This window comes from Formica exsecta, unplaced genomic scaffold (genome assembly GCF_003651465.1).
Source record: "Formica exsecta isolate Colony F162 unplaced genomic scaffold, ASM365146v1 scaffold915, whole genome shotgun sequence".
NCBI classification, from domain to species: Eukaryota; Metazoa; Arthropoda; class Insecta; order Hymenoptera; family Formicidae; genus Formica; species Formica exsecta.
In genome coordinates, this window is record NW_021853683.1 from 100,881 (window position 1) to 127,959 (window position 27,079).

At 33.0% G+C, this 27,079-nt stretch overlaps 3 protein-coding genes across 3 annotated transcripts in view; 1 reads left to right on the forward strand and 2 right to left on the reverse strand.

Annotated features, from left to right (window-relative positions):
* Positions 1-17: 17 nt before the first annotated feature.
* On the reverse strand, positions 18-8,003 carry LOC115245127 (proclotting enzyme-like). The gene is made up of 8 exons (XM_029823251.1): positions 7,378-8,003; positions 3,340-3,414; positions 2,635-2,925; positions 1,907-2,249; positions 1,546-1,772; positions 1,179-1,371; positions 699-976; positions 18-319 (listed from the first exon to the last, which is right to left on the reverse strand). Exons 1-8 carry the CDS (start codon positions 7,397-7,399, stop codon positions 24-26), a joined length of 1,725 nt encoding a protein of 574 aa, XP_029679111.1. The 5' UTR covers positions 7,400-8,003; the 3' UTR covers positions 18-23.
* A 133-nt stretch (positions 8,004-8,136) lies between these two features.
* LOC115245126 (scaffold attachment factor B2-like) lies at positions 8,137-19,186 on the reverse strand. The gene is given in 15 exon segments (XM_029823249.1): positions 8,137-9,267; positions 9,412-9,568; positions 10,839-10,975; positions 11,058-11,231; positions 11,343-11,845; positions 11,930-12,177; positions 12,302-12,461; positions 12,759-13,027; positions 13,166-13,206; positions 14,863-15,022; positions 17,123-17,147; positions 17,258-17,500; positions 17,634-17,773; positions 17,906-17,993; positions 18,808-19,186. Coding segments are annotated over 15 exon segments (2,631 nt in total). The 5' UTR covers positions 18,931-19,186; the 3' UTR covers positions 8,137-9,104.
* Positions 19,187-19,686: 500 nt separating this feature from the next.
* The window catches only part of LOC115245148 (probable ATP-dependent RNA helicase spindle-E), an 8,609-nt gene continuing 1,216 nt past the window's right edge, over positions 19,687-27,079 (forward strand). The window contains 12 exon segments of the mRNA XM_029823278.1: positions 19,687-20,118; positions 20,332-20,638; positions 20,864-21,321; positions 21,593-21,950; positions 22,260-22,426; positions 22,674-23,319; positions 24,119-24,459; positions 24,682-24,894; positions 25,132-25,806; positions 26,144-26,602; positions 27,049-27,075; positions 27,077-27,079. The exon segment at positions 27,077-27,079 is cut by the window's right edge and continues 323 nt beyond it. Of these exon segments, the coding sequence (XP_029679138.1) occupies positions 20,011-20,118; positions 20,332-20,638; positions 20,864-21,321; positions 21,593-21,950; positions 22,260-22,426; positions 22,674-23,319; positions 24,119-24,459; positions 24,682-24,894; positions 25,132-25,806; positions 26,144-26,602; positions 27,049-27,075; positions 27,077-27,079 (3,762 nt within the window). The 5' untranslated portion in view covers positions 19,687-20,010.

A 27,079-nucleotide genomic window follows, 5' to 3' on the forward strand; every position in this document is an offset into this window, starting at 1 on the left:
CTACATGACTTCACGCGTGTGTTTTACTTCATATTATTTTTAACCCAATCGGTGTACTCGGAGACACGTGTGTATACGCCAGGATAACCGGGTTCGCCGCACTTATTGCCGAAAGAAACTATGCCAATCTGTGTCCATCGACCCTCGACTCGTAGCATCAGCGGTCCACCCGAGTCACCTTGACATGCGTCCTTGCCGCCTTGGCTATAACCGGCGCATAAAAAATTACTGGTGATCGGTTGAAAGTAAGCCGCATTGCAGTCCTCGTTCCTCCACACCGGCAGGACCGCCTGTCGTTGAACGGTGCTTTCCTTCCCGCCTGTTACACCATTCTCGTTAAGATATTTATCACGACTAAGAATATGTACAAAAAAAAAGAAGGAAAACGAGAAATTTGTCATACTTCAGATTTAGAAACTTATAACTTTTCACAGAATGTATATTTCTTTAACAATTTTATCTATTTTTATTTAATTTTAGAGAGTGTCATTCTAGGAAATGAAAGAAAAAATCAATTTCTATTTCGTGTTTTAAAACGCATATTATAAATCTTCCATTTTTCTTTTATTTTAATTCTTATCTAAATTTTTGATATTTTGAAAATGAATTCTCAATGCTTTGACCTCGATTAGCATGAGATAAGAATTTAGATTACGCTATGTCGGATATATAATCACAAAGAGAGAGATATTAATTACCATAATAAGTGGTGCCCCAACCAACCACCGTCGGTCTGGCGCCGGCGAACGGTTCTCCGCGAAATCGCGCCTGCGGCAAGCAAATGGGTATTATGTACGGTGACCTTCTTACGGGCCTAGTGAGCTCGAGGACGGCGATGTCATTGTAAAATCCAACGCGCGAGAACTTCGGATGCGCGTGAATCTCCTTTACCGCATAGGTCTCTGGCGATGAGGGTTCGTCATCTCTTTCAAGATCGATGTCGCCGAGACGCACAGTGAACTGGCGAGCGGCAAAACTGTAACGTTAAAAAATATATTAGAAATATTAGATTTTATATATATATATTGTAAAAAAAACTCCGTGAGAGAAATATTTTTCAAGAACTTTTGTAATCATTCGGTAAAATAGAATAAAAATCCGAGAGTGTACATATATTTTTAATTTTTATCTTTCTGATTAAAGTTCGTGGATTAACATGTTGTTGGAGCGTTCCTTACGGCCGCTGTCGCTGATCTCGCGTGCAATGAGCAGCAGTAAGGATGTGGTGCGGTCCTACCAGAGACCCTCCACACCAGAATTCTGTTCGTCGGGAACCGTGAAGAAAGATCGCTGCCATCCAGGGCCAACGACCAGGCAACGCTTCCTCGCCTCCAACGACACGGTATTTGCCTGAATTTCTCACTCCACATTCTAAACAGATGACAATTTTTTGTACTCTTCCTGACATAATTTTTTTTCAAACTCTAACTATTTATTGGCAAAGGATGCGAATGATGATATCGTGAAGAAAATCATTCGACAAAATTTTCTTTCACTAGAGTGTAACTATTTTTCATAATACGTTACAAGAAAATGCTGAAATACCATCATCGTCTTGAATAAAATTGTTGTCGATCGTCCCGATCGTTTCGAAACCATTCGTATTATTGCCAAATAAGTCAGGTGATGGAACGATATGCGTCGTAGGTTTTATAGTCGAGGACGTTACCGGATACAACGGTATCGGGCGTGGTGTGAGGGGTTTCGTAGGTCGAATCGGCGGTCGCGGGGAATGTCCACCGCTGTCAATTCCGGTATCTCCACCAATGTTGCTGCAACATTAATTTGCTTAAGTTTATCTTTCCGAGACAATAAATGAGATATTTTAATGTTTTGAAAAATTTTCTTATAATATATGTGTCAGATAAATGATCATTCACAGGAAATGACATGAATTTCTATTTACATGGGAACAGAAGGATTATCGGCTTTATCCAACGGACAGCAAACCCCTGGCACGAACAGACTCTTAAAGCACAACGACTGCCTCAGCTTAGTGAGATCGAGTAACAATTGCGGACAATTGCTGAGATCCTGGCACTTTCCCGGTCCACCCTCGGCCGTCGTGCATGCAGATGGAGTGGATTCCTTGTCTCTATTCGACAGTTTCTCCGCAGTTTGCTGCTGCTGCTGCTGTTGCTGTTGCTGCTCTTGGGCCGGCGGCTCATGTGTGGAAGACGCAATTGGTTGTCTTAGTGGTAATGCGACGCCACGCACCAAAGGTGCGATGCTATCTGTCACATTGCGGCCTGGAAAAAAGAGTAAGCTTCAAGATTTTATAATTTATATATATATATAAATATATATATATATATATATATATATATATATATATATATATATATATATATATATATATATATATATATATATATATATATATATATATATATATATATATATATATATATATATATATATATATATATATATATATATATATATATATATATATATATATATATATATTTATATATAATATTAATTAGTAATTAATCGTCCGCCATTCGCGCGTTATTTATTTTCTATATTAACTTTTCAATATTTTGTATATTGAAGAATTAATATTGAAAATAATTAACGCGTATAGTATATTCTATATAATTTAGCATATTGATTTTTTTCTTATTTTACCCAAAATGTTTTTGGAGATGGTGTACAATGCCGAGGGCAGTTCCTTCGATGGATAATTCGAGATCTCGACGCCCCTCGTCATATTGACGATATAGTTGCCCACGGTGTTTAAAGCGCCCAGAGTCTCGCTGATGGTCATCAAAGGATCGCTCTGTTCTTGCTCGATCTTTACCAGCTGCGTGTAGGTGTCCCTGCGATATATGGGTCTGTCTGATCTGCTCGGTCCGACTCGGTCCCAAGAGTGTGGCCATCCTCTCGTCGGCGAGACATACGAGTTGCTGTATCCGTGCGCTGCATTGCGACATTACCTCATATGAATCAGAAGCGAGTAGAATCATTATAATAATAAATGTAATATAGAAATAAAAATAAACAGGATAAGAGCGCGAAACGAAAGCGCTTTATTAAATTCTTGATTCTTCAATCGTCATTATCGCACACAAGCGGTATTTATGTGCAAAACGTAAGATTACATAATCGTATTCATCGTAGAATCACGAGTGTATCACTTAGCGTGATATAATCACGATTATTCCGATAAATCACAACCTCATTCGTGCTCCGCTTTCATTCACAGAAGTCTCGAGACATCCTAGATGGATTTAAATAGCCGATGATGATGAAGAAGATCCGTCGAGACGATCGTATATTGCGAACGATGTTTTTTACGCTAAGCGTGCTTTTGTCAAGATGAAGATTACTTACGGTAAGAGTGATAATGTACGACTTCTTCGGTGTACGAAATGGAGCCAACAAATAGACTCCATATTATGCACAGGCCTGAAACACGAATATGTTATTAAAACATGTGAATTATAATCCTACATAATCTCACACAAATATATTATTCCGTTATACAATGCGTTTAGCATCAATAAAACGGATGCGTACAACTCGCGAAATTATTTTGCGTATTACTAGCTTTAAGTTTTCACATAAATCGATTATTCATCTTTTATTTGTATTAATTTGGATAATTTATTGTTTGATTTATTTATTATTATCATTAATCTTAGTTCAATCGTTTAAAGAATTTAGTTTAATATAAGAAAAGTTTAGATATAAGTAACTCTAATTTTCAATAATTAAGTTATTAATATTTTTTTCTTTTTTTCATGTTTCTATCGGGTTTGTGTGAAATTGATATACAAGCTAAGAAATGATATACAAATTTAGACCCCGATGCTGCGGACGCGCAAAAATGATCTCCATGTTTATTCATGAGAATTACGAAGTCATTCGCAATCATCTGTCATCGGAAATACCGTTGCCTTTTAACACGTGTCGTCCATAATAAACGGGCACGTCTCGCATTATGCAATATGAAAACGCACAGCCACATCCGACTTTCGGATTTTCTCAGAATTTGTCGAAATTTCAAACAGGATATTCGGGATAAACACGAGAAAGGAATCTGGACATACACGCAGATCCAAGACAAGAACTTTCTAAAATGAAGAGAAATATTTATAAAAATGCGCAATATTTGACTGTAAATGTGGCCGCGCTTATTACAAGAGGCAGAAAAGACTCATTAAATGCGCGATTAAAAGTATATGATCGATGCGGATGGGAGAAAATTTCACCGAGTGAGAATATCGATCTTCGTAGATGTTTCTAATTAATACCGCAATTTTGTATCAAGATCTTTTGATTAGAGACTTATCTTATTAGAACGAGTGTCAATTCACAACGCGTTTCATTTCGACCTTGTTTTACATCGATCGTTCTCTCATTAATTAAGTAAAATTAAGTCGAGCATATCGTCAAATCTCCCGGAACCGCGAAAAAAAAGATACTAATTCGCCTTGGAGAACGTCTCGAGTCTGAAATCATTGTCATCGAATAATTCCTCGATAAGAGGATCTAATTCCGGTTTTTGAAACTCGATTCATTGATTTATCGATGTATAACGCAAATGTAGTGAAAATTTTGACTTGCTTTTAATTAATTCCGGAAATAAAAGTCAGATTTCCTCCTCCGTCTTTGCTGAAGAAAAAGAAAAACGAGATAATGGCTGATTATATTAGAGATTTCTAAAAAAGAGATACAGTCAGTTTGGAAGTAATAATCGCGCGTGACCCAGTTGTAAATGAGGGAATTGTTTTTTTTTAATATACAGATCGCATAAATCGTTCTTTAAACATCATATGCACACATACATACATTTCCTCGACCCTCAAGGTCCGGGATCGGAGGATCGAAAATGTATAATTAGAAAATTACGTGTCCCGATCGCGTGGAAGTAAGATCCTTCGGTTACGAACGCGCGTTGGACTCTTCTCATCGACGGTGAAAGTTGCCCGGCGTGAAAGTGTGCCTTTCTTCTTTCGTTCACTGATTCACGTCGTCGTGATACGTCGAGGAGTGACAAAGACGATTTATCCTTCGAAGGAACGGGGATAGTAAGAGCATGTTCCTGGGATAATTTATGTTACGCGATGATAGGGGGAAACCCAGCTTCAAGCGTTACAAGGACCCCTCGATAACACGTGTGTATTGGGATTATCCGAATAACTCTTGCAGATCATGCGGGTTGAATAACGTTAAACTTGCAATTGCATTGTCTCTCGTGACCGATTATCACAGTTATATATTATAATTATATCGCTATTATGAGTAAACAATATTATTTTTAATTAATTTTGTTTTATAAAATTGTTTATTTTTTGTTATTAATGAAATGTGAAATATAAAACGTTGATAAAGACAGTGACATATAAAACGGTCCTGGCAAATGATAAAATTATATTTAATTTTAAGAGGCTTTAGAAATTTTAATTTAAAGAGAAGTTTGATTTTCAAAAATCAAACTATAACATTAAAAATTCATAAGGCATATTATAAATAATTATATTCCTTGACATTTTTGCTAAGAAATAAAATCTTTATCTGAAAAAAAAACCTAAGGATTCTATGGAAACGTTTTATAAATAGATTCACGGCATTCCATACATTATTATTGTATGAAGATGTTATTCTATCGCTTCTAGACACGTTTCATTTAAGATTTTGTGACGAGGAAAGGTGCGTATCTTTTCTAAGTTTGAATCTCTTTGTGTCACACAATGCGTATATATATATGTGTGTGTGTGTGTGAATGTATATATGTATATATGTGAATACATAGTATATACCCACGCAGTAACCCAGATACATATACTGGACGCCGTGCGTGCATGATACCTGTACTATCCGCAACTTTATTCGCGACACTACACATCGGTGGAGAATAAAAAAAGGAGAACATATTCGAATATATATTCACCGTTTTATAGCGCTTAATCTCCAAATAAAGCCTCTCGAGAATTTAATACAACATTTTACATTTGAATTCAGGCAATCTACTTCCAGAAACAAACATGCGGATTTTTCATTCTAAAAAAAGTTCCATTATGTATGAAGATATATATACATACACACACGTATATAAGCGAAAAAAGAATTAAATTTTCTTACATATAATAGCTCTTCATTTTAAATCATAATGTATATTATTTATTTTAATGGAATTTTTATTTCTGTAAATTTTATAAGAACTTTAACACAGATTTGTATTGCTCTTTCTTTTTCTCAGAGAGAGAGAGAGAGAGAAAAAGAGAAGAAAGCAAGATTAGGATTAATCAATTTATAATTAAAACAATGCACAGAGATTTCGTGAAATCTTTTGTGCGCGATTCGTTACACTGCCTTAAATATGAACTATATCACAAATTAATGAGAAGTCATGTAAAAAGTACATGCAATATCATAATTAATAGATCAAAAAAAAAAATTATCTTTAAATGCTACGTACTGAAATTTGATAGTAATTTGGTAAAAGCGATAGTTGTTCTTTAAACGATATTAATTCGCGAGATATATGGCGAGTCACGATGCTTGGACGCTATTAATGCACGATCGTCGCGATTGCGATTTTATAAGTTTGTATATCATAATGAAAAGTAAAGTTTCGTTTTATCAGTAGAATATCAAAATTCCGTATCATTAGACAGTTTGCGATAGTAAACTAATATGAGAAAGTGGGAATCTGCATAAGGAATTTATAAACGTATAATTGAGGTCATCTTCAAGCTAAATGCGCTCACAACAAGTTAAAATAAACCCACATCACATGCAACGTTAATATATAAAAGAAATTCTAAGAGAGAATGTTGAGTTTTAAAAAATATTTTCAAATATTTTAAAAATTATTCTTTTCTCTCTTTTCGTTATTTAAGTTGTTTTTACGTGTCAAGAGAGTTTTATCTTTATTTTTAATTATATTTTTTATAATCTTATATTAGCATTTTTGATACATTATATTACACATACTTTTCCAGATTCAAGTGAATTTCCATTTAGATTCTTAGACCAAAAAATAAGGAATTTAGATTTAAAATGTTTAGAGAAAGCGATCCTAAAGATGCGTATTACTGAAAAAGCATGCAAATGTGGATCGCTTTCTTACCCCACAGCCTTCGCCGGCGCACTAACATACCAGTTCCAACACAGTTTTCACTTTTGAAAACTAATCCGAGCTACTAGTCATGCTCGGGCATATCAATAATCCGCTGTCATTGTTGCGGGTGACATCCTATTGCCAATTACTAATTCACTGACCAGAACAACTGGATGGTCATCACACACACACACACACACACACAAGCACGTGTCATCAATATCAAAACATTACCACATCCCTCCATGTATAATTCCAATACTCTTGGCACATTTGCAGATGCAAAAGAGGATTTCACTTACTCAGGACCACTGGCGATGACATCTCCGTTAGAAAAAGAGGAAAACTTGTTATCCCGCGGACATCCCAGTGTTTGTGCAACGCGCCTGTACAATACCCGGGGTACGAGAGACGCGACGCTGAACTATTTTAACTAAGAATGTCGTTTTGCGTGATCAGCGCGAGAGCACCGGCAAGTTATGCATGGTACGTCGAGAGTGGCGGAAGAAACAAAGAGAGAGAAAGAATGAGAGTGACAATCGGCGGGGAGACGGAAGAGAATACAACACCGGCGCGGTAAGAGAAGAAAGAAAGAAATAAAAAAGAGAAATGATCGTAGAATAGAAAGAAGGAAGCGTGCAATCGCGGTTGCACGGAACAGACCTACGGTCACGACGAACTGTCCGTGAAAAGACCTCGACACACTTTACTCTCGACGGTGGACCGCGACCGATCGGCTTGCTCGCGCGCTCACTCTCTCTCGTTCTTTCTCCTTCTTTCTCCGAGGCGCCGTCTTCCCAGGTCTTCAAGGGAAAGTGGTGCTCCCTCTACTACTTGTCGCTCCGTCTTTCGATAACGATTCGTCACGTAGGAATGTCTCGAAGTCGGCGAGTCTTCAACAGGTGTGTGCACCGGATGTAATCGCTGTTATTTCTTCGATCCCGCTGCAGAGATAAACAATTGTCGTAAGGATTTCCGGTGAATCTTCGGGATGTCAAAGTCTCTTTTTTTTTCTTTTTAGGCTGAAAGAGAGAAAAAGTGAACCGAGCGTATGCGAGTCGTAGTATTATCTAAATTTATTTACGTCGTGATAGTTTCTGCTACATCGAGTTCGTGTGTTCTGTTGTATAAAGTAAGCGTCGCTATATATACCGCATTATTTAACATATATAATTTATCCTCTGTGATGGGATTTAAAATATACAGATCACCAATATATTTTGAAAAAGAGAGAGTACGCGTTTTTCTTAAGAATACAGTTATGCGATAGATCGCTCTTCTGGTATATTACTCATTCAATTTATATTCTCTATTAGGACAAACTAGTTTAAGATAAACAGATGCACTTATATATAACCTTAACGTATCTCTCATTATAATCGCGAGCTGTTCTTCAAGCGAGAACAGCTGACCAAGGTGATCAATGTCCATAAACCAAATAGCCATTTACAAACTAATAAAAGAAAATAAATCGCATTTCGCTTTGTGAATACACACAATAGAATCTATTAACACATGTACAAAAGTCCGTTAGATACATTAGAAATGGTTAGAAACGTTTTGTGTTGTACGTTGAGTGGACACATAGAAGAAAAGAAGCGCGCGCGAAATATAATTGCAAATTATGAGATAAGTGCTTTTCTTCGATATTATTATGCATGAAATGTGGACTTTGTAGAAATTTTCAAACATTTTGCGGATTACGATAAAAAATATCGATATCGATAGAATGTATATATAATTATTATATATGAACCAAGCACGATTTTATAAATATCGGCGCGACATTTGTGCGGAAAATCTTTCAATAATTGAAAAAATCTTATATTTTCCAGACTGCAAAGGACTCGCACAACAGTAATAATTTGCATTCTATTGTAACTTAATGAACGCAATTAAATATCCGCACATTGAACGTGCATGTTAAAAGTGTAATCTACACTTGTCAAAGAACGTTCCTACGAATCTCTCGCAAGCGTTCTGATATTACTCGAATGAGATATACGCGAAAGTTCGCACGGCTGGATAATCAATATTTTCTCATAGGCATGGACGATTTATACGCGTCAAACCGTTCGTACGATGGCGCCGTTCCTGGTGCGGTCAGTCCCATAGATTGCATCGGTCCGCTTTGATACGTCGGTGGAATCGGATGTCGCAATGTATTTCCCATGCTACTCGAGTTGCTCCATCTGCAACAAGTGCGTCGCGTGTCCGTATTTTAGTTATCATGCTAATTATTTTTCTATTATATTTCGCTGCTTATTGAGGGATCGTATTGGATAAAGAAAATTACGCCCGCGATGTTGAAAATTATATGTTTAAGAATAAAATACCTATTGACACTGTCGGACGACCTAGAACTCCAACTAGAAGGCTCGCCACGGGGATCGCGAGATCCGCTACTCGTCACGGAGTTAAATGACTTTGAGGATGTAGGTCCCGAATGCCATCCACTCGGTGTACGATTGCTTTCTACGTAACGACTTTCACCTGCGAGAGATAACAATAGCATATATACGAAGATGAATGAAGACACACACATACATTATTATTAATTTATCGTAACTATAATATATATATTTTTTCTCCTTTACAAAATATGTAAAAAATCATAAAAATTTTTATTAAGAAAGATTAAGGATCGTAAAACTTAGTTTCTTTTGCAAATGTGACTTCATCGTTATATTGAATGCTTTTTCAATTATTTAGTATGCTTTATAATAAAAACTATGTTATACTGATATCAAAAACACATCTGACATTAATGTTCAAGTCATGTATCGTATAACATTTATAAGACTAAAAAGATTTTTGTACGATAGTTTTTCACACACACACACACCTTCTTTATTAAATCATAAGACTCTGATTGCAGGTTCAACTAACTACAATAAAGTCAACCAAAATTGAGAAATTGTATAAATTTTTATTACGAAGCAAAGAGAATACAAATTGGATTTAAAATGAGATAATAAATTTTTCTACAAAAAACATTCGCGCGCACATTTGGCACTTGCAACTACAATCTATACATATATCTTTTCCATTTTTTTACACACGAGATATTTTTATATATTTTTTATATATCTCATAAGAGATATTACTGTTTTATAATAAAAATGCTCTCAAGATTGTTTGCTACATGCAAAAGACACAAATAGTAAAAAAAATTTTTTTACTGTTGTACATTTATCTCATTTTATCATATATCAACTTTTCTTATCAAGTTCAATATAAAATTAGACACTTTAGTGTTTGTAGAGTTTTAAAACTTTGTTAATTTTTCAAAATTATTACGCATTATGCTCATTGTTCTATAAATTAGAATGTGATCTAGCACCATATAATTTTACTTGCATATTATTATAATTATGTACTATTCAAGAATTTCAAATCGAGAATATAGAAATAGATATATATAAAAATAAATTTGAGCTTATGTTACAGCATCGAGTCATGTGTATCTCTCGTTTGCTAAAGATATTTCATGAAAATATTTTCTATTATATTCTTTCTTAAGAGATGTTGCTTAATATCCTGTGTACAAAAAAAAAAAGCTTAAAAAAATCTATAAAAAATCTCTTTAATCTAAATAATTTAAAAACAAATGACCTAGAAATAGTTCAGTGTGATAAAGATATTATTATGAAAATAAAAAGTTTCGTGACAAGATGCAATTATAAAACTAAGAGTCTTATGAAAAAATTCCATATATCGCATGTTCACCACCTTTCGTACGTATGCAATTTATCATACTTACGTGGAGTATTAGATCCCGGCGGTTTGAAACTATCACTGTATCGCGTATGACTGTCCCTGGAGGTTCGATGCGTTTCAGGCTCGGATCGTCGTACTTCGCGTTCGCGAGTATAGGACGTAGTACTTGGACGATCGTATCTATGAAGTCCAAAACAAAGAATTCGATTAAACTGGTAAGAGGTTCAATCGCAATCATTTTATATAATAATATGACATGTACCTTTCCTTGACTTGTCGAGGATCTATGGATGAGGATGTAGTGGACAAACTTTCTCGACGTACAATGACCTCTCTTCCGCGAGAAACGTCGGAAAAACTGTCTGGTCGGCTGCTTCTCGATGAGAAATCGCTACTTCGCTTAAATTCCTTCTTCAATCCCAAGTCTTGAGCAGATCTGAAACAAATTTCATTATTCGCATTATCGTTGCATATTAAAAAAACTTCTCTCTCGATAATGCATTTTTAACAATAATCAATTAATAAAGAAAGCAAGAAAAAGGGTTACCTGCTAGATTCGTATCGAGAAGGTGGAGAAGGATCTAATCGTCTATCCGACACTCGATCTAACATATCATTTCGTCTGTCGGCTACTCTATCTGGACTATGTCTACGGCTGTGTTCCGTACTCATTCGTTTTCTGTCAGGTTCCACGTACAAATCCCGTGGATCTCTTCTGTCAGTAGATGATCTCTTTAGAGAAGGCGGCGGTGGCACGCGTCTGCTCTCCTCCAAACGCATCTGCTGCCTTTTTAGTTCCAATCTTTCGCGCTCAAGTTTCTCCCTTTCAAGCTTCTGCCTTTCACGCTCGAGTCGCAGCAATTCGGCCTTTTCCTGTTCGATCCGCTCCCTCTCTCGTCTCAATTTCTCTCGTTCTCTCTCCAAGCGTGCAGCTTCTTCTCGCTGCCTACGTTCTATCTCTCGTTGACGCTCCATATCTTCTCTCCATCGCCGCTCTTACTCCCTCAGAATCCGTTCTCTTTCACGAAGTCTTTGCCGTTCACGTTCTTCCTAAAAATTTCAGATTTTTTTGTCGTTTATACTTTTTTTTCTTGCTCTATTGATGATAGTTTTATCTTCAACAAAGATATTTACTCTTATCTTTGCAAATGTGAGAACGTCATGCCTCCGTCTTTCGCGGCTTCTAGATCGACTGTGACTTCGATGATCTCTGTCCCAGGTGCGAATCCGTTTTTCTTCTCGTCTTCCCCTCTCGCTCTCCGGTTTTTTACTCGTGGATTTCGTCGATCGGGAATCGGATTCTTTAGATGGATCTTCCTTCTTATCTTGCATCTCAATCTTCTTAGATTCAATATTTTCGTTTTTGTCATCAGATTTTTTTACTAAAAAAATGTAATAATTGTCGGATATTTATAATATTATTAGAAGTTGGAGTAAAAATTATTTACGAAAAATATAATTTGCTTGTTGCTTTATTTTTAATTATCATAAAGAAATAATATTTACCAGCATCTGATCCTTTCTCTTCGATCTCTTTCTTTGCTTCCTTTTCCTTTCTTTCATTTACATCATGATCCTTTGGTTTTTCTTTTTCGTCTTTTTTCTCTGATTTACCATTTATAGTATCTCGTTTACGTATATGACTTTGCTGCGTATCACCCTTTGCCTGATAACAGTTTATAATAAGAATAAGCTTGTTTATAAGGCACTAGCGATAAGTTTATATTTTTCTCTGTTTATGAAATACGTGTGCATGGCGATGAGCGAGTTTGTAAGGTTTTAGGTCAAGTTAGCAGAAGTTTTTGTTTTTACTTTTTTCTGTGTATTTATTTTTTGTATGAGGAAACAGATGTTCTCTTATAACTCTTAGAAAAACAAATAAAGATTTTATCTACCTAATAAAAATAAACTTCGTGACTGATAAATATACTGGCTTTAATACTAGAAAATATCGAAACCTTACCTTTTCGACAGATATGACACGTCCATGAAGCTCGGTTCTGTGCAAATGTTGTATACATTTTGCTGCATCTTCGCTTGAAGACATAGTAACGTAACCGTAACATCTTGCCCCAGGAGTTCTCGCATTAGTGACCACTTTTGCGCCTATAACTTTACCATATTTGGAGAAAATCTGCTTCAGATCGGTTGCGCGAGTGCTGGATGACAAGCCGGAGACCCATAGATTGCGACTGCTTGCGCTGGTTGGACTGACCTGAGATATTTTTTTATCTGCAAGCATATTATGTATGATTATACAAGACACATTTATAGAATTCCATAGACCCATAATTACCACATTTGTTAAAGATTACAGATTTAAAATAATAATATGCATTCAAAAAATAAATAAACGCATGTATAACTTACCCTTTTCATCTCTCTTTTGGCTTTTATTGCTAGACTCCGCACTGAAAGAGATAATATCATTATTGCATCAGGAAATTGAGAATTGTAATATAATATTTGATTACAAATAACGAATTAATTAGGACTATACAATTTGCGAGGCTTAATAAGTATCTCTGTAACTATGTTAAGGACACAAATTTGGCTAGCAACTTATATATTTTTAGGCGATATGACCTAGATTTTTTTTTTCTTTAGAATTCACTCGTACACCATCGTTATCATTATCAGTTCTATTTAGATTAATTGAATATGTAATCACTGTCTGTATTCTCGGTTCATCCATTTTCCTCACTCGTGTATAAGGAAATTGTATCCATGCGGCAACACTTATCAGCTCTAAATATCCACAAAAGGGAAATCAGCTGCATAGTTCTTCCGACTGAGGTTACTTCTTGTCGGGATAATTTTTTAAAAACGCTTACGCGTTTTTTTTTTTTTTTTTTTTTTTTTTTTTGTGAGAAGTTTTTAAGTATTCTCTTTCGTTACAATTTAATTTTGAAAGATTTAAAATTAAAATTATAAGAAAGAATTGTGTTTTAATGTCATGTTTATATGCCATATATTACAGCTGTTCTGTGATAGAAAGATTTTATTCTATTTAGAATGAAATATATTGTTAGAACTTTTAAACCCTTTAAAAGAAGTATATTGTAAAAGTTGATGAAAGGGTGACTACGCGAAGAATTTATTGATTATTTTTTAATTTTTTACACAAAGATTAGGTAAAGATTATTAAATGCAAATCCGATATTAAAATTAATAAATTTAAAATAGTGAACTCTCTCTCTCTCTCCCTCTTGTCTTTAATATGACGAATAATAGAATTGAATAAATATAAATAAATTATTTGGTATTGTATACATATATTGCAGAGGATGTTGAGATGGCATTTCAGATTTCTCTTATTGTTGCAACGAAGTTGTAAGTCACGTGCAAAACAAATTTTATATGAAAATATAACATCTTTTTTTTTATTAGTTATTATGGATTTGACTTTATATATAAATTTCAAGATTCTTAGCGGGCAGATTCATTTTCGTTTTTTTTATTAGGGTAGTAGTATTTCCTTAATAAACAATAGGATCGCTTCTTGACAGTACGAGGATTTAAGCACGCTCTGCCAAATGTAATTTTAGCATAAGATATTAATGTCCTTTGTGTGCACAACGACGCACGATGGAATTGTCGTCTCTCAATGAAACAAATGTCCTGCACGAAACACAGCACACGGGAGCTCATCCGGTTTTTTTTTCACGTTGTAGAATAAATCACTTTTACTAGATATACGAAGAAAAATGCAACATGCGACATTTGTGGGACTCGTTTAAGTTTGCTAGCCAAGTTCTCGACTACTTAACATACTTGCCAGAGTTAAGAATTACAGCCTAGAACACATGAGATTGGAAGATTAACTTCCAAAATTCTCGATTTAAGAAAAGGGAATAAAGGTAATCTTGCATGTGTGACGTGATCTCATCTTGGAAATCCACATTTTGTCCCAATGGTACAGAGAGAGAGAGTTAGAGAGATCGTTCCGATGATACGGTTATGCAGCAGTAGAACATCACTAGCAGAGTCGTGAGTGAGTGAGACATTTCCAGTTTGCCGTACCACAGTACTGCGAACCGTACTTCTTAGCTTTATGAGAGACCAACCTCTTGCTTCCTCCATCTCCACCGTCCTGCTTGTTCTTCGTCCCAACGTTCGCACCGGACGTCGTCCCTTCCTTGCCGCCGGCACCAGCTTCCGCTCTACCGCCGCCTTTAGAGTCTCCCTTCTTGTTGTTCTCTTCTATTTTCTTCTTCTCTCCACCATCTGCAGGGACAACCAAGGTAGCATAGTCACTTTCTGCAAAGCCCCAGACTCTTCTCCCTCCCGCCTAACATCTCTCCTGTTTTAGTGGCTTGTACTTCCAGTCAGGAATTTTGGGCAAGTCACTAAGAAATTCACACAGCGAGCAACGATGTAAGGCTTGCACGATATTGCAAGCCCCCGATCTTCGATAGGATCAATGCAGAGAACCTAAACCCGTTTTGCCGGTTTTTTTGGTATACAGCACGCGTGTGCGAAGCTACCAGAAGAATACTTTGTATCTTTATATACATGAAACTCCGATTTATAAAAGCTTTAAACGACGAATTAGAAAAAAACAAAAACAAAAACAAAAAACGAAAAAAAATAGTGGCGCAAAGAGCGTTTTTTCGCTTTCAAAAATCCGCATTGCTTTATATCAAGAGAGAAAGTAATTCCTGCAATAGATTAATTCTCGCGCGCAAAAAATGTGTTTTAATGTGTTACACGCGACTCGTCGAGGCACACGATACTGGTTTCTCATATGACAAACAACATGTCGTGTTAATTTATATTCTGTGGGAAATGTATTCGCTGATGTACACTTGAGTCTTCCTGTATCCATGTGACTTGATGATAAGAGAGATCCAGCGATGCTCTATGTAGTAGGTATAATTAATGTAATTGTGTATATCAAATTCTAGCGTTAACTAACTTAAAGACTATGGGATATATGGTTTTTTTTTTTTGCTGTCAACAGCAGCGCTTGGGAAGATGCCGGGAGATATACACTTTATCCCGGTTAGAAACCTTATCGATCACCATGCGTTCATCCCAGTCGAAACACCTTATCAGTAGCCGGCTTGCGCTTCAATGATCATGCCACGGTTGGCTACGTTGCATCCAGATGTTGAAATGAAGTTGATGAGAACGAGGCTTAAAGGCTGAAGCTCGTAGGACGAAGAGGAAGTTATTGTGGATGATTCCAATACTGCCCTTGTTCCAAATGGTTGTGCTGTTCTGTTCATAGTTGAACATGCTCTTGATGCTGGCACTTTTGCTAATTTACTTGAGGGATGCCGCAGATACAAATATCGCTACCCTTCATACTCTTGGAATCTTATATCTAAGTTAGGAAATAATAAATAGTGAAGAACTTACCCTTGTGCCTGTCGTGAGATTCTGTCTGTAATGAAAAAAATATTTATTAGAAACAATTTAAAGATAACTTTTGATTCTAAAATCTTTAAGAAATTACTACACATAGTTTTGAAAAATTGTTTTCTTTCCACTTACCTCCTCAGCAAGGAGATTTTCTTCATCTTCTCCAATAGTTAAGTTAATGGAGTCCTCGTTGTCAATTCCATTAGCTTCGACAATGACAGATGATGTGTTCGAAGATTGATTTGCAGTATTATTTTTTTCTGATTCGTTCTTGTCATTACTCTGTACACCTTCGACTTTGATTTCTTGAATTTTGATTTCCTGTTTAATATTTTCTTCCTTATTAGTGTTATTCTTGACTTCAGGTTGAAATTCCTAAATGAAAAAATCAAAATATAATACAGTAATAAAGTAAATTGTCAGTTGTAAGCATAAAATTCTGCTGTTAATAATTTAAATATTTGCTATCAATAATAAAACACACACATACAATAAGTGTGCCAATTACCTCTTTTATAGAGAAAGCTTCTTTTTCAATATTTTCCTCTGCTGTCAACAGCAGCGCTTGGGAAGATGCCGGGAGATATACACTTTATCCCGGTTAGAAACCTTATCGATCACCATGCGTTCATCCCAGTCGAAACACCTTATCAGTAGCCGGCTTGCGCTTCAATGATCATGCCACGGTTGGCTACGTTGCATCCAGATGTTGAAATGAAGTTGATGAGAACGAGGCTTAAAGGCTGAAGCTCGTAGGACGAAGAGGAAGTTATTGTGGATGATTCCAATACTGCCCTTGTTCCAAATGGTTGTGCTGTTCTGTTCATAGTTGAACATGCTCTTGATGCTGGCACTTTTGCTAATTTACTTGAGGGATGCCGCAGATACAAATATCGCTACCCTTCATACTCTTGGAATCTTATATCTAAGTTAGGAAATAATAAATAGTGAAGAACTTACCCTTGTGCCTGTCGTGAGATTCTGTCTGTAATGAAAAAAATATTTATTAGAAACAATTTAAAGATAACTTTTGATTCTAAAATCTTTAAGAAATTACTACACATAGTTTTGAAAAATTGTTTTCTTTCCACTTACCTCCTCAGCAAGGAGATTTTCTTCATCTTCTCCAATAGTTAAGTTAATGGAGTCCTCGTTGTCAATTCCATTAGCTTCGACAATGGCAGATGATGTGTTCGAAGATTGATTTGCAGTATTATTTTTTTCTGATTCGTTCTTGTCATTACTCTGTACACCTTCGACTTTGATTTCTTGAATTTTGATTTCCTGTTTAATATTTTCTTCCTTATTAGTGTTATTCTTGACTTCAGGTTGAAATTCCTAAATGAAAAAATCAAAATATAATACAGTAATAAAGTAAATTGTCAGTTGTAAGCATAAAATTCTGCTGTTAATAATTTAAATATTTGCTATCAATAATAAAACACACACATACAATAAGTGTGCCAATTACCTCTTTTATAGAGAAAGCTTCTTTTTCAATATTTTCCTCTTTTATTTCTCTTTTGATTTTCTCTATATTTTCTTGTCTATCAATATTTTCTTCTTTCTGATTATCAGAGCATTCAATAGATTCTTCTTGACTCAAAGTTCCTGTAACAATATAAACAGATTTAATTAATAATAAAATCTTTCATCTTAATATATAATACATCATAATTTACATTTAAAATATAAATATAATTAATTATTTATTTTAATTATGATGCATGGAAATATATTTACCACTATTTTTTCTTGGAATGATTTTACACGGCCCATCAGATGGCACAATGAGATATTCTTCAGGATTCTCTCCATCGTCTGATATAGCCTAAATATAATCATTATTTCATCTTTAATTTATATATATGATAATTATTATGAATCAAAACATATACAAATTTAGTTTTAGCCAAAGTTTGACTAATCAATCTCTTTGATCTTATATCTCCTCACTTATGTACAACTGTATCTATAGTATAGTTTATGCAATGTTCTTTTTACTAACAATTAGCATGTTAATGTGCTAATAGTAAAATAATTATCGTATATTTTAAAATACTAGCAAATTAGGTATTGCTTCTCTTTCTCGTCACTTAGCATGTTAAATTGAGTTTAGTTAAATTGAACTATTCCGACTTTATAAGCTGCAACAAGTATTTTATAGCATACACTTAAATAATATTGATAATTACTAGTAAAAGGAAATTTTTTAAATTACGTTTATATGATTTACACAATGCTTTTTGATTAACTGTATTGGCGCATGATGTGATAAGAAAAATGTTTCATTTCAACATTTATGAACAATTATCGATCAAATATTACAATACTAATCAATTGTGTGCGCGACAAAACGCCTTTCTTATTACATCATATGCTAGCGCTTTAAGTAGCTAATAAAAAAACGTCGTGCAAACCAAGCTAAATTGCACAAAGTTGTACGCGTGATAAATTCAATCAAGAATTAATCACACCTCCGGCAATTATTCGGCGACCACTATTTCGATTGATGCAAATAGGCCTGTAATAAGCCTGCTGCTAAATCAATAAGGTTAATATGGCGCGAAGCCCTTGGAGGGTGAATGCTAGATTTCGAAAGAATCGGTTTAGAAAACGGAAGGCAAAATATGCATTATTTATACCTTTGACAGCCGCTCGAGAAGCGCCGCTTTGTTGCCCGACTTGTCGAGACCACGACGCTCCAACTCGGTTTTAAGATCTATAACCCGTAGCTCGGTCAATTTTTTTCCTTTCATATCGGCCATTGTACTCGCGAAGATGATGGTTCGCGAGATAGTGTGGCAACGACACAGGGAATGGATATCAATGTGCCCAAATTGATAAATAACGATTATGATACAATCACGAGCAGACGGCAATTTGGATCGTTCAAGTAAAAGAGTTCAAAATACGATGAGATATCACAAGACTTCTTGATAAACGAATTACACACCGTATTAGGATCAAGTGAGAACGGCCATTGTGAATTGCCAATTGCCATTGCCATTGAACTGCGTTCGAAAAGACATAAATGTAGGTTTGATTCTTTTTTATCTGCACTACGTTACACTTTCTGCACTCAAAATAAAATTGGAGGATATATTTCGTTTGATGCTATAGGTTTTTTAAACCTTATGAAAGTTACGAAGCGTTAAATAAATCGATTAGTGCAAAGGAATCTTTGCACTGATCAATAATAATAAATAATTGGTCAATTACTCGAAGTATTTGTAATACAAGTATACCTCAAGTGTACCTCAAGCACTTTTTCGCCAACGGATCTGATTGGTCGATCCAAAATTAAAGATAAATCTGATTAGCTACGCCATATTGTTACTATCTTTTCGACTAACGGTACGTTCGAAAACAGCACCCGAGCATTGTTCTATCTTTGTTCAACTTTTAGTAAATAACAAAGATAGAACAACGCTCGTGTGCACACGGGTGATGTTTCCGAACGAAGCGCGATGTGACCATGTGACCAATAGCTCGCCGGATTATTACAAATATGCGAATTTCATTGAATACGAGATTTGCCGGGTCTTCCCTGTTAAATAAAGATTGAGATCAAGAAAGAAAGAACGTTTATAAACATCGGTATAAAATTAACAATCTTTGGTTTTTGAATGATATTGTTGAGATTTTACACAAGTAATTTAGTACATAATTAACCAATTACTATTTTATTATAATCTGCGTTTATGTAAACGTACACATTTTTATACAGGTTACAAATATAATAAATAATAATAGAGAGTTCAATTTACAATCTGAATATTTTTTCTATTCTTTATTTATTGGAACTGAATTAGTACTTCATATAAAACGCTATATGAAGTAAAACAATGGATGCATTAAGTAAAAGACACAGTTATGTTATCGAATCTGAGGAAGCGATGGAAGAATGTTATGTGAAGGACTACACAGAAGCAGAAGCTGAGGAATATTTAAGGGTAGAACAATTCATTATCATATCTGATAAAACTTAATATTTTTTATAGCAATTTAATATAATTAATATTAATCAATTTCATGATATAGATACAATTATACAATAATAATATAAAAATTAATATCTTTAAAAAGTTTTAAAATGTCTTTATTTGTGTATGTACATGTATTTTTATGGAAAAAAAATACTTTCTATATTTCTATATTACTTTTAGTTTGTAAATAGTAAAGATGCCGGTACAAAGAAATCTGAATTAAATGCAAAATTTGAAGCATTAGATGACAATCTGCAAAAGCTTTATGTGGAAGATCTAGCAAAAGATTACCAAGAGTGCAATTTTACTTATCAACCAAAATATAATAGTTTGCCAATTATTTCTATGAAAAATAAATTATTATCGATAATTGAAACGAATTCTGTAGTTGTTATTCAAGGACCAACTGGTTGTGGAAAGACCACTCAGATTCCCCAATTTATTCTTGATGCTAATATTAAGAAGAAACTTAATTGCAATATTATAGGTATATTTTTAGATATAATTTTTATTACATATTTATATTAAACATGCATATATAAAATACATATAAAATATCTTCAGTGGTAAATAATATAAGTAACATTTTAATATATTTACAATATATTGAAAAGCTAATATAAAGAAGTGTTTATAAATTTCTGTTATAGTTTATAACTCTTATAATTTTTAATAATTTATTATATTATATAGGTTTTCATATTTTTTTTAGTTACACAACCAAGACGAATTGCCGCAATAAATATTGCCAAAAGAGTTAGCCAAGAAGGGGGATGGCCTCTTGGTAGTCTCATAGGCTACAAAGTGGGTATGCGTGCAGAAACTTCATCTGACACCCGCTTAACATATTGCACTACCGAGATCCTCCTCAATCTTTTAATTCATGATAAACATATGTTGAGATATACACATATTATATTGGATGAAATTCACGAACGCGATCAAAATTTGGATTTTCTTTTACTAGTCATTAAAAAATTATTGCGAACAAATTCTAGACAAGTTAAAATTATTCTTATGTCGGCAACGATCGATGTAACGAGATTCGCGGAATATTTTTCTACCAGAATAGAAAATGAGCTAGTGCCGGCGTCTATTGTCACGATTCCGGAAAAAAGAAATTTTAAGATTTGTACGTATTATCTGGATGAAATAGAAAATCTAGGGGCGGTAAGTTAAATTACAAAAAACTGATAATAATAATTATCCGAAATTTAATCATCTTGTGTATAATTCTATTAATTTAATATACATCAAAATTATTATGTATTACGTTTTACTATTATATGAACGAAAATTATTTAAAGAGTCTTTTTACATATTAATATTGCAAATCTTATTTTATAATAAATATGCAATAACAAATTTTTTGTATGGTAATGTGTAAAGACTTTATGTTAAGTATGTGATTATAAATATGTAATAAGCTTATATCTTACAGATACCGGAGGTGTCTCTCACAGAACCAAAAATTGCTGAAAACATGATCAACTTTTGTACCCTTATCATCGATGCTCTGGATCAAATTGATATTAATGATAATGAAGAAGATTCGGATTCGCTTCAGAGACACGCTGTTCTCGTATTTTTACCCGGAATTTATGAAATTGAAGAACTGTATAACTACCTATCGTCAGTTTACCATATGAACAAATTGTGGGATCTGGTAATTTTGCATTCATTGATTTCTAGTGATGAACAGCAACAGGTTTTTCACAAACCGCCGGAAGGTTACAGACGCATTATACTTTCCACAAATATTGCTGAAAGCAGTATTACTGTACCAGATATAAAGTATGGTAAATAAAAGTCTTTTAAATTATACAATTATAATTATTCAGAAAAAAGAAGGTATCAAAAATATTAAAAAAACATGAAAAAGTATTTGTGAAGAAATATTAAAGAAGAGATATTGTATAAATATATAATATTATTATTTTCTAATATTTCCTTAAAATTGCACACACACACACACACATATATATATATATATATGTACACACGCGCACGCATGCATATAATTTTTAATAATATAAGAATTAATTGTTGTAGAATAAGGAAAAGTTAATAAGTAAATTAATAATTTAATAAATGCTTATAATTTATAGTGATAGACTTCTGTCTTATAAAAGTGTTGGTGGTCGATCCTAATACTCAATACCAAAGTTTAAAACTTTGTTGGGCAAGTAAAGCGAATTGTACACAACGAGCTGGTCGTGCCGGTCGTGTAATGAATGGCAGAGTGTACAGATTAGTGCCAAAAGCATTTTATAACGTAAGTAATGTTCTTATAAGTTATTTATAATATTTATTACTCTCATAATCTGTATACTTTAAGAAGAATCTCTATAAATATGTAAAGGATTAAAATTGGTCATTAAATCTTTGAAATATTTTATAGAAATATTGCATTTAAAAAAGAATAATTTTTGTTTAATATATGATATTTTATACATTGAAATTTACAATATTTTTCAATTTTTCCTTACAATATATGGATTAATTCTTTACGAAACTTACAGAACATTTTTGACGACGAGAGCACTCCGGAAATGCTTCGCGCTCCACTCGCCAACGTCGTTCTTCGCGCCAAGATTCTCGACCTTGATGAACCACGTGCTCTTCTCTCCCTTTCTCTAGATCCACCCTCTCTTTCTAATTTAGCAGCCACCATCCTGATCCTAAAAGAGATCGGGGCGTTAGTAAACGAGGATAACTCCTTTCAACCTTTTGACGGGAAATTAACCGACCTCGGTAGAATAATGGCGTTTCTTCCGCTTGATATACGAATTACGAAATTAATTATGCTGGGTCACGTTTTTGGAGTTTTACGAGATGCTATTATTCTGGGGACCAGTATGGCTATCAAGGATATTTTTAACATCGTGCAATGCCGTCCTAATATTTCTTCTTATGCCACTCGTAGAAAATGGGCTAACGATTCTGATAGCGATTGCATCGCAACTTTGAATGTTTACAAAAAGTGGCAAAATGAAAAAGCGAATCGTCGATTAACCACTTATCAAGCCGAAAGACAATGGGCCCAGAGAAATGGAGTCCAATTAAAAACTCTACGCGAATTAGATGCTCTAGTAAACGAGATCACTCAGAGATTGCTGAGATTAGGAATTGAGGAGAGTATTGGAGTTAATAAAGGTGTCTGGCAAGGTATAATTTATTTGTTTTTATAATTATTTGTTTTTTGTATTTGTAATTAGTTTTTGGCTAATCATTTTTAATTATTATTTAATAATTTTTGATCTTCTTTGATTATTTTTCTATTAGATTTGTAATTTTTTTTGATAATTTTTAAATTATTGTTAATTATCTTTCAATTCTTTTATTATTTGTAATTTTGTTTTATTTCTTATTTCTGAATTATATACATATTTTCTAAAAAAAAAAGTTTTATTTTAAATTGCTTTTTAAATTACATTTTGATTATTTTATATTACTTTATATTATTGTTATAACATATCTACAATCAGATTCAATTATCTTTCAACTATTTTCAGATGTAGATCGCGATTTTGTACTAAAAGTCGTTCTCGCAGGAGCGTTCTATCCTAATTACTTTGTCAAACGTATGCAAAATTCGGAAATTCATAAAGAAAATATTATAATGAGTTTGTATTTGTTTTTATAATTATTTGTTTTTTGTATTTGTAATTAATTTTTGGCTAATCATTTTTAATTATTATTTAATAATTTTTGATCTTTGATTATTTTTCTATTAGATTTGTAATTTTTTTTGATAATTTTTAAATTATTGTTAATTATCTTTCAATTCTTTTATTATTTGTAATTTTGTTTTATTTCTTATTTCTGAATTATATACATATTTTCTAAAAAAAAAAGTTTTATTTTAAATTGCTTTTTAAATTACATTTTGATTATTTTATATTATTTTATATTATTGTTATAACATATCTACAATCAGATTCAATTATTTTTGAACTATTTTCAGATATAGATCGCGATTTTGTACTAAAAGTCGTTCTCGCAGGAGCGTTCTATCCTAATTACTTTGTCAAACGTATGCAAAATTCGGAAATTCATAAAGAAAATATTATAATGAGTTTGGGTAGCTTAGATCCCATGAAGACAGTCTATCTAAGAGGATGGCCAATAGAACAGCCTGGATATTTGTATGCTAAAAAATTCCAGGAGATTTTTGCCAAGCATCTAGGAATTCCAGAAAAACAAATAGCAGTGTTTTTTGATAAATCAAAACGTGTTTATGTGCAGTTTCACGAGAAAGCACATATGAATGACAATTTTTACAATATATCTAACTTTGTGTATCAGGTAATTATTAATTTATTTAATTTATTATGTTATATACATGTGTGTATGTATGTGTGTAATTTAATAATATATAATTTATGTATAAATATATATATATAAATAATAATAATAAGCACACATCTATATAAAATATAAGAAATATAGATACGAAGAATTGGTAAAATATTGATTGTGAAATATTATGATTATGTAATCGATATTATTAACTTTTTTGTTTATTAGGCTGTCAAGATGAGACAATGTGATGTACCAATCGAGATAAACTTGTTGAATATAAAAGAAGCACAGAAAAGAGCAAAATATCATGATGTTCATAAATTTGAACGAACTCTTTTCTATCATAAAGATTTGAGGGAGATAGAGAGTGATACTAACAAAATTAGGCCGGAATTGCCAGAGCTTGATGTCACTTTTATACCTCTATTTATACAAACTGTAAGTTATTCTTTATCTTATAAATGAGTAAAGAATAAGGATTAGAATTTAAAAAAACAAACACGTTTATGTTGTCATATAGAGGCATTTGTAACTATATTTATAAGATATTTATAGATTTATTAAATCATTGCTTGTCTATTCAGTCTATTAATTGATGAAATTATTGTTGGATAGTTATTTATTTAATTTTATTATACATTCTATATTGATATATGTCAATCAATATTTTTTTAGATTATCAGCCCTGGATATTTCTGGGCGATTCTCGATGATAATGTCACTCATTCTAAATTACAAATGATTGAAGACGTTCTTAATAAACACCCCTTAAAAGAATTTTCTTTTCCCCCAAAAATTTCAACCATAATTGCTGCCCCTATGGAAAGAAAAGAATCTTTAATTTATCATCGTGCAATAATTGAGGATTTCATCTCACGAGAACTAGTCGACATTTTTTTCATCGATAACGGTCGTTCCTCTCGAGTTCGATGTAGCGATCTAAGAAAAATTAATGATATCACAATTTTGGAAATACCTTCTTTAGCATTCCATTGCAATTTGGCTTTTCTGCAACCTTCATATCAAGCTAATTTTCATGGTCGATGGTCAAAAATTTCGAAAAATTATTTTGAAATGCAAATTAAGAAAAGCAGAAAGATTTTTGGCAAGATTTATTCAGTTGTTGATAATACTGTTAATATGGAATTGATTGCTGTTGATAAAAAAGGAGAGGAATTTAATATTAATAACGATATGATTGAGAAAGGATATGCTAGAAGAAAAGAAGAAAGTTATTTATCGACATATAATCATGAAATGAGAGTAAATATAAGCAACTTTAAAGCAATATCAATGGAGGAGAAAAAATTTTATGAAGAGGAACAGTATGATAAGGATTACTTATTAAAAGTAAATAAAATAATTGATTTTTTAACATGAAGATGTTTTTTAAATTTAGTAATAATGTAATATCAATTTTTACATTTTAAATTTTGATATTTGTTTCTAATTATTAATTTGCATACTAAATAATAAAGAGCGCAGATAATTTTTATATTTTTCTCTACTCTTTACATAGATAATCTTTCATAAAAATAATACAAAAAGACAGATTAAGAGAATAGTATGTGATAATAATAATAATAATAATACTTGAAGAAAATTAATATATATGACTAATGTTATAATTTATAAAAATGTATGTATATATATATATGTATATGTGATTCTATATATATGATTTTAGTATCCTAATCCACCTAAAGAAGAAGATTGTAACTCTAGCATAAAACTTAAAGGTCCATGCTCTCCCTTAGAAATGGAATTGATCCAATTGACATCAGTCGGAAAATTAAAAAAGGCAATTATAGATTTGAATTCTGTGAATACTGTTCTTTTGGATGACGATTACGACCGATCGTCGGGACGTCTTTTAGTCGCTCAGATCGTCAATCAAAGTTTAAATAGTGGAAGATTAATTCTGAAAAATACCACTTTCCTGCCAAATATTCCCGGACTTGCAGCATTGCTCGCGCTAATCTTTGCACCACGCATGGAATTGAGACGCAATTCACGAAGGACTTATTATACAGGAGCTTTATGTGGTTTGGGACCGATTGATAATCTTACTAGACGAGCTATGTTACCCGATCACGATATGGAAATTAAATTTGACGTGGAAATCACGATCGACGATATTAAAGAGGTATATTGATGATAAAAATAATAAATTAATAATTTAGCGAAGTAAAGTATAAGAAAATAAATTAAATGATTAATTTATTATTTAAAATTTCGAAAAATTAAGAACAAAATTTTCTACTTTTAGATTTTAAAAAATGACGAAGAAAAATCTCTTATTCTTCTGTGTGTTCTATCATATTTTGAAATTATTTTACGTAGAATTTATTATATGACACATTCTATATATTACACTTAGCTGTTCAAAAAATATTTTTACTTTTTGCTATCTATTACATAATTTATTAATTTTATTAACAGATTACAAACATTTTCTATTTATTTTATTTTATTCCTTTTATTTCTATTATTATCTATTAATATCATTTTTTCTTTTATTATCTCTCATTAATAATAGCAAAATAATAATAACATTAATAGTCAATTTTTACACACAATCTTTTCTTACAGATAAATAAATTACGTTATTGGATGAATGCAG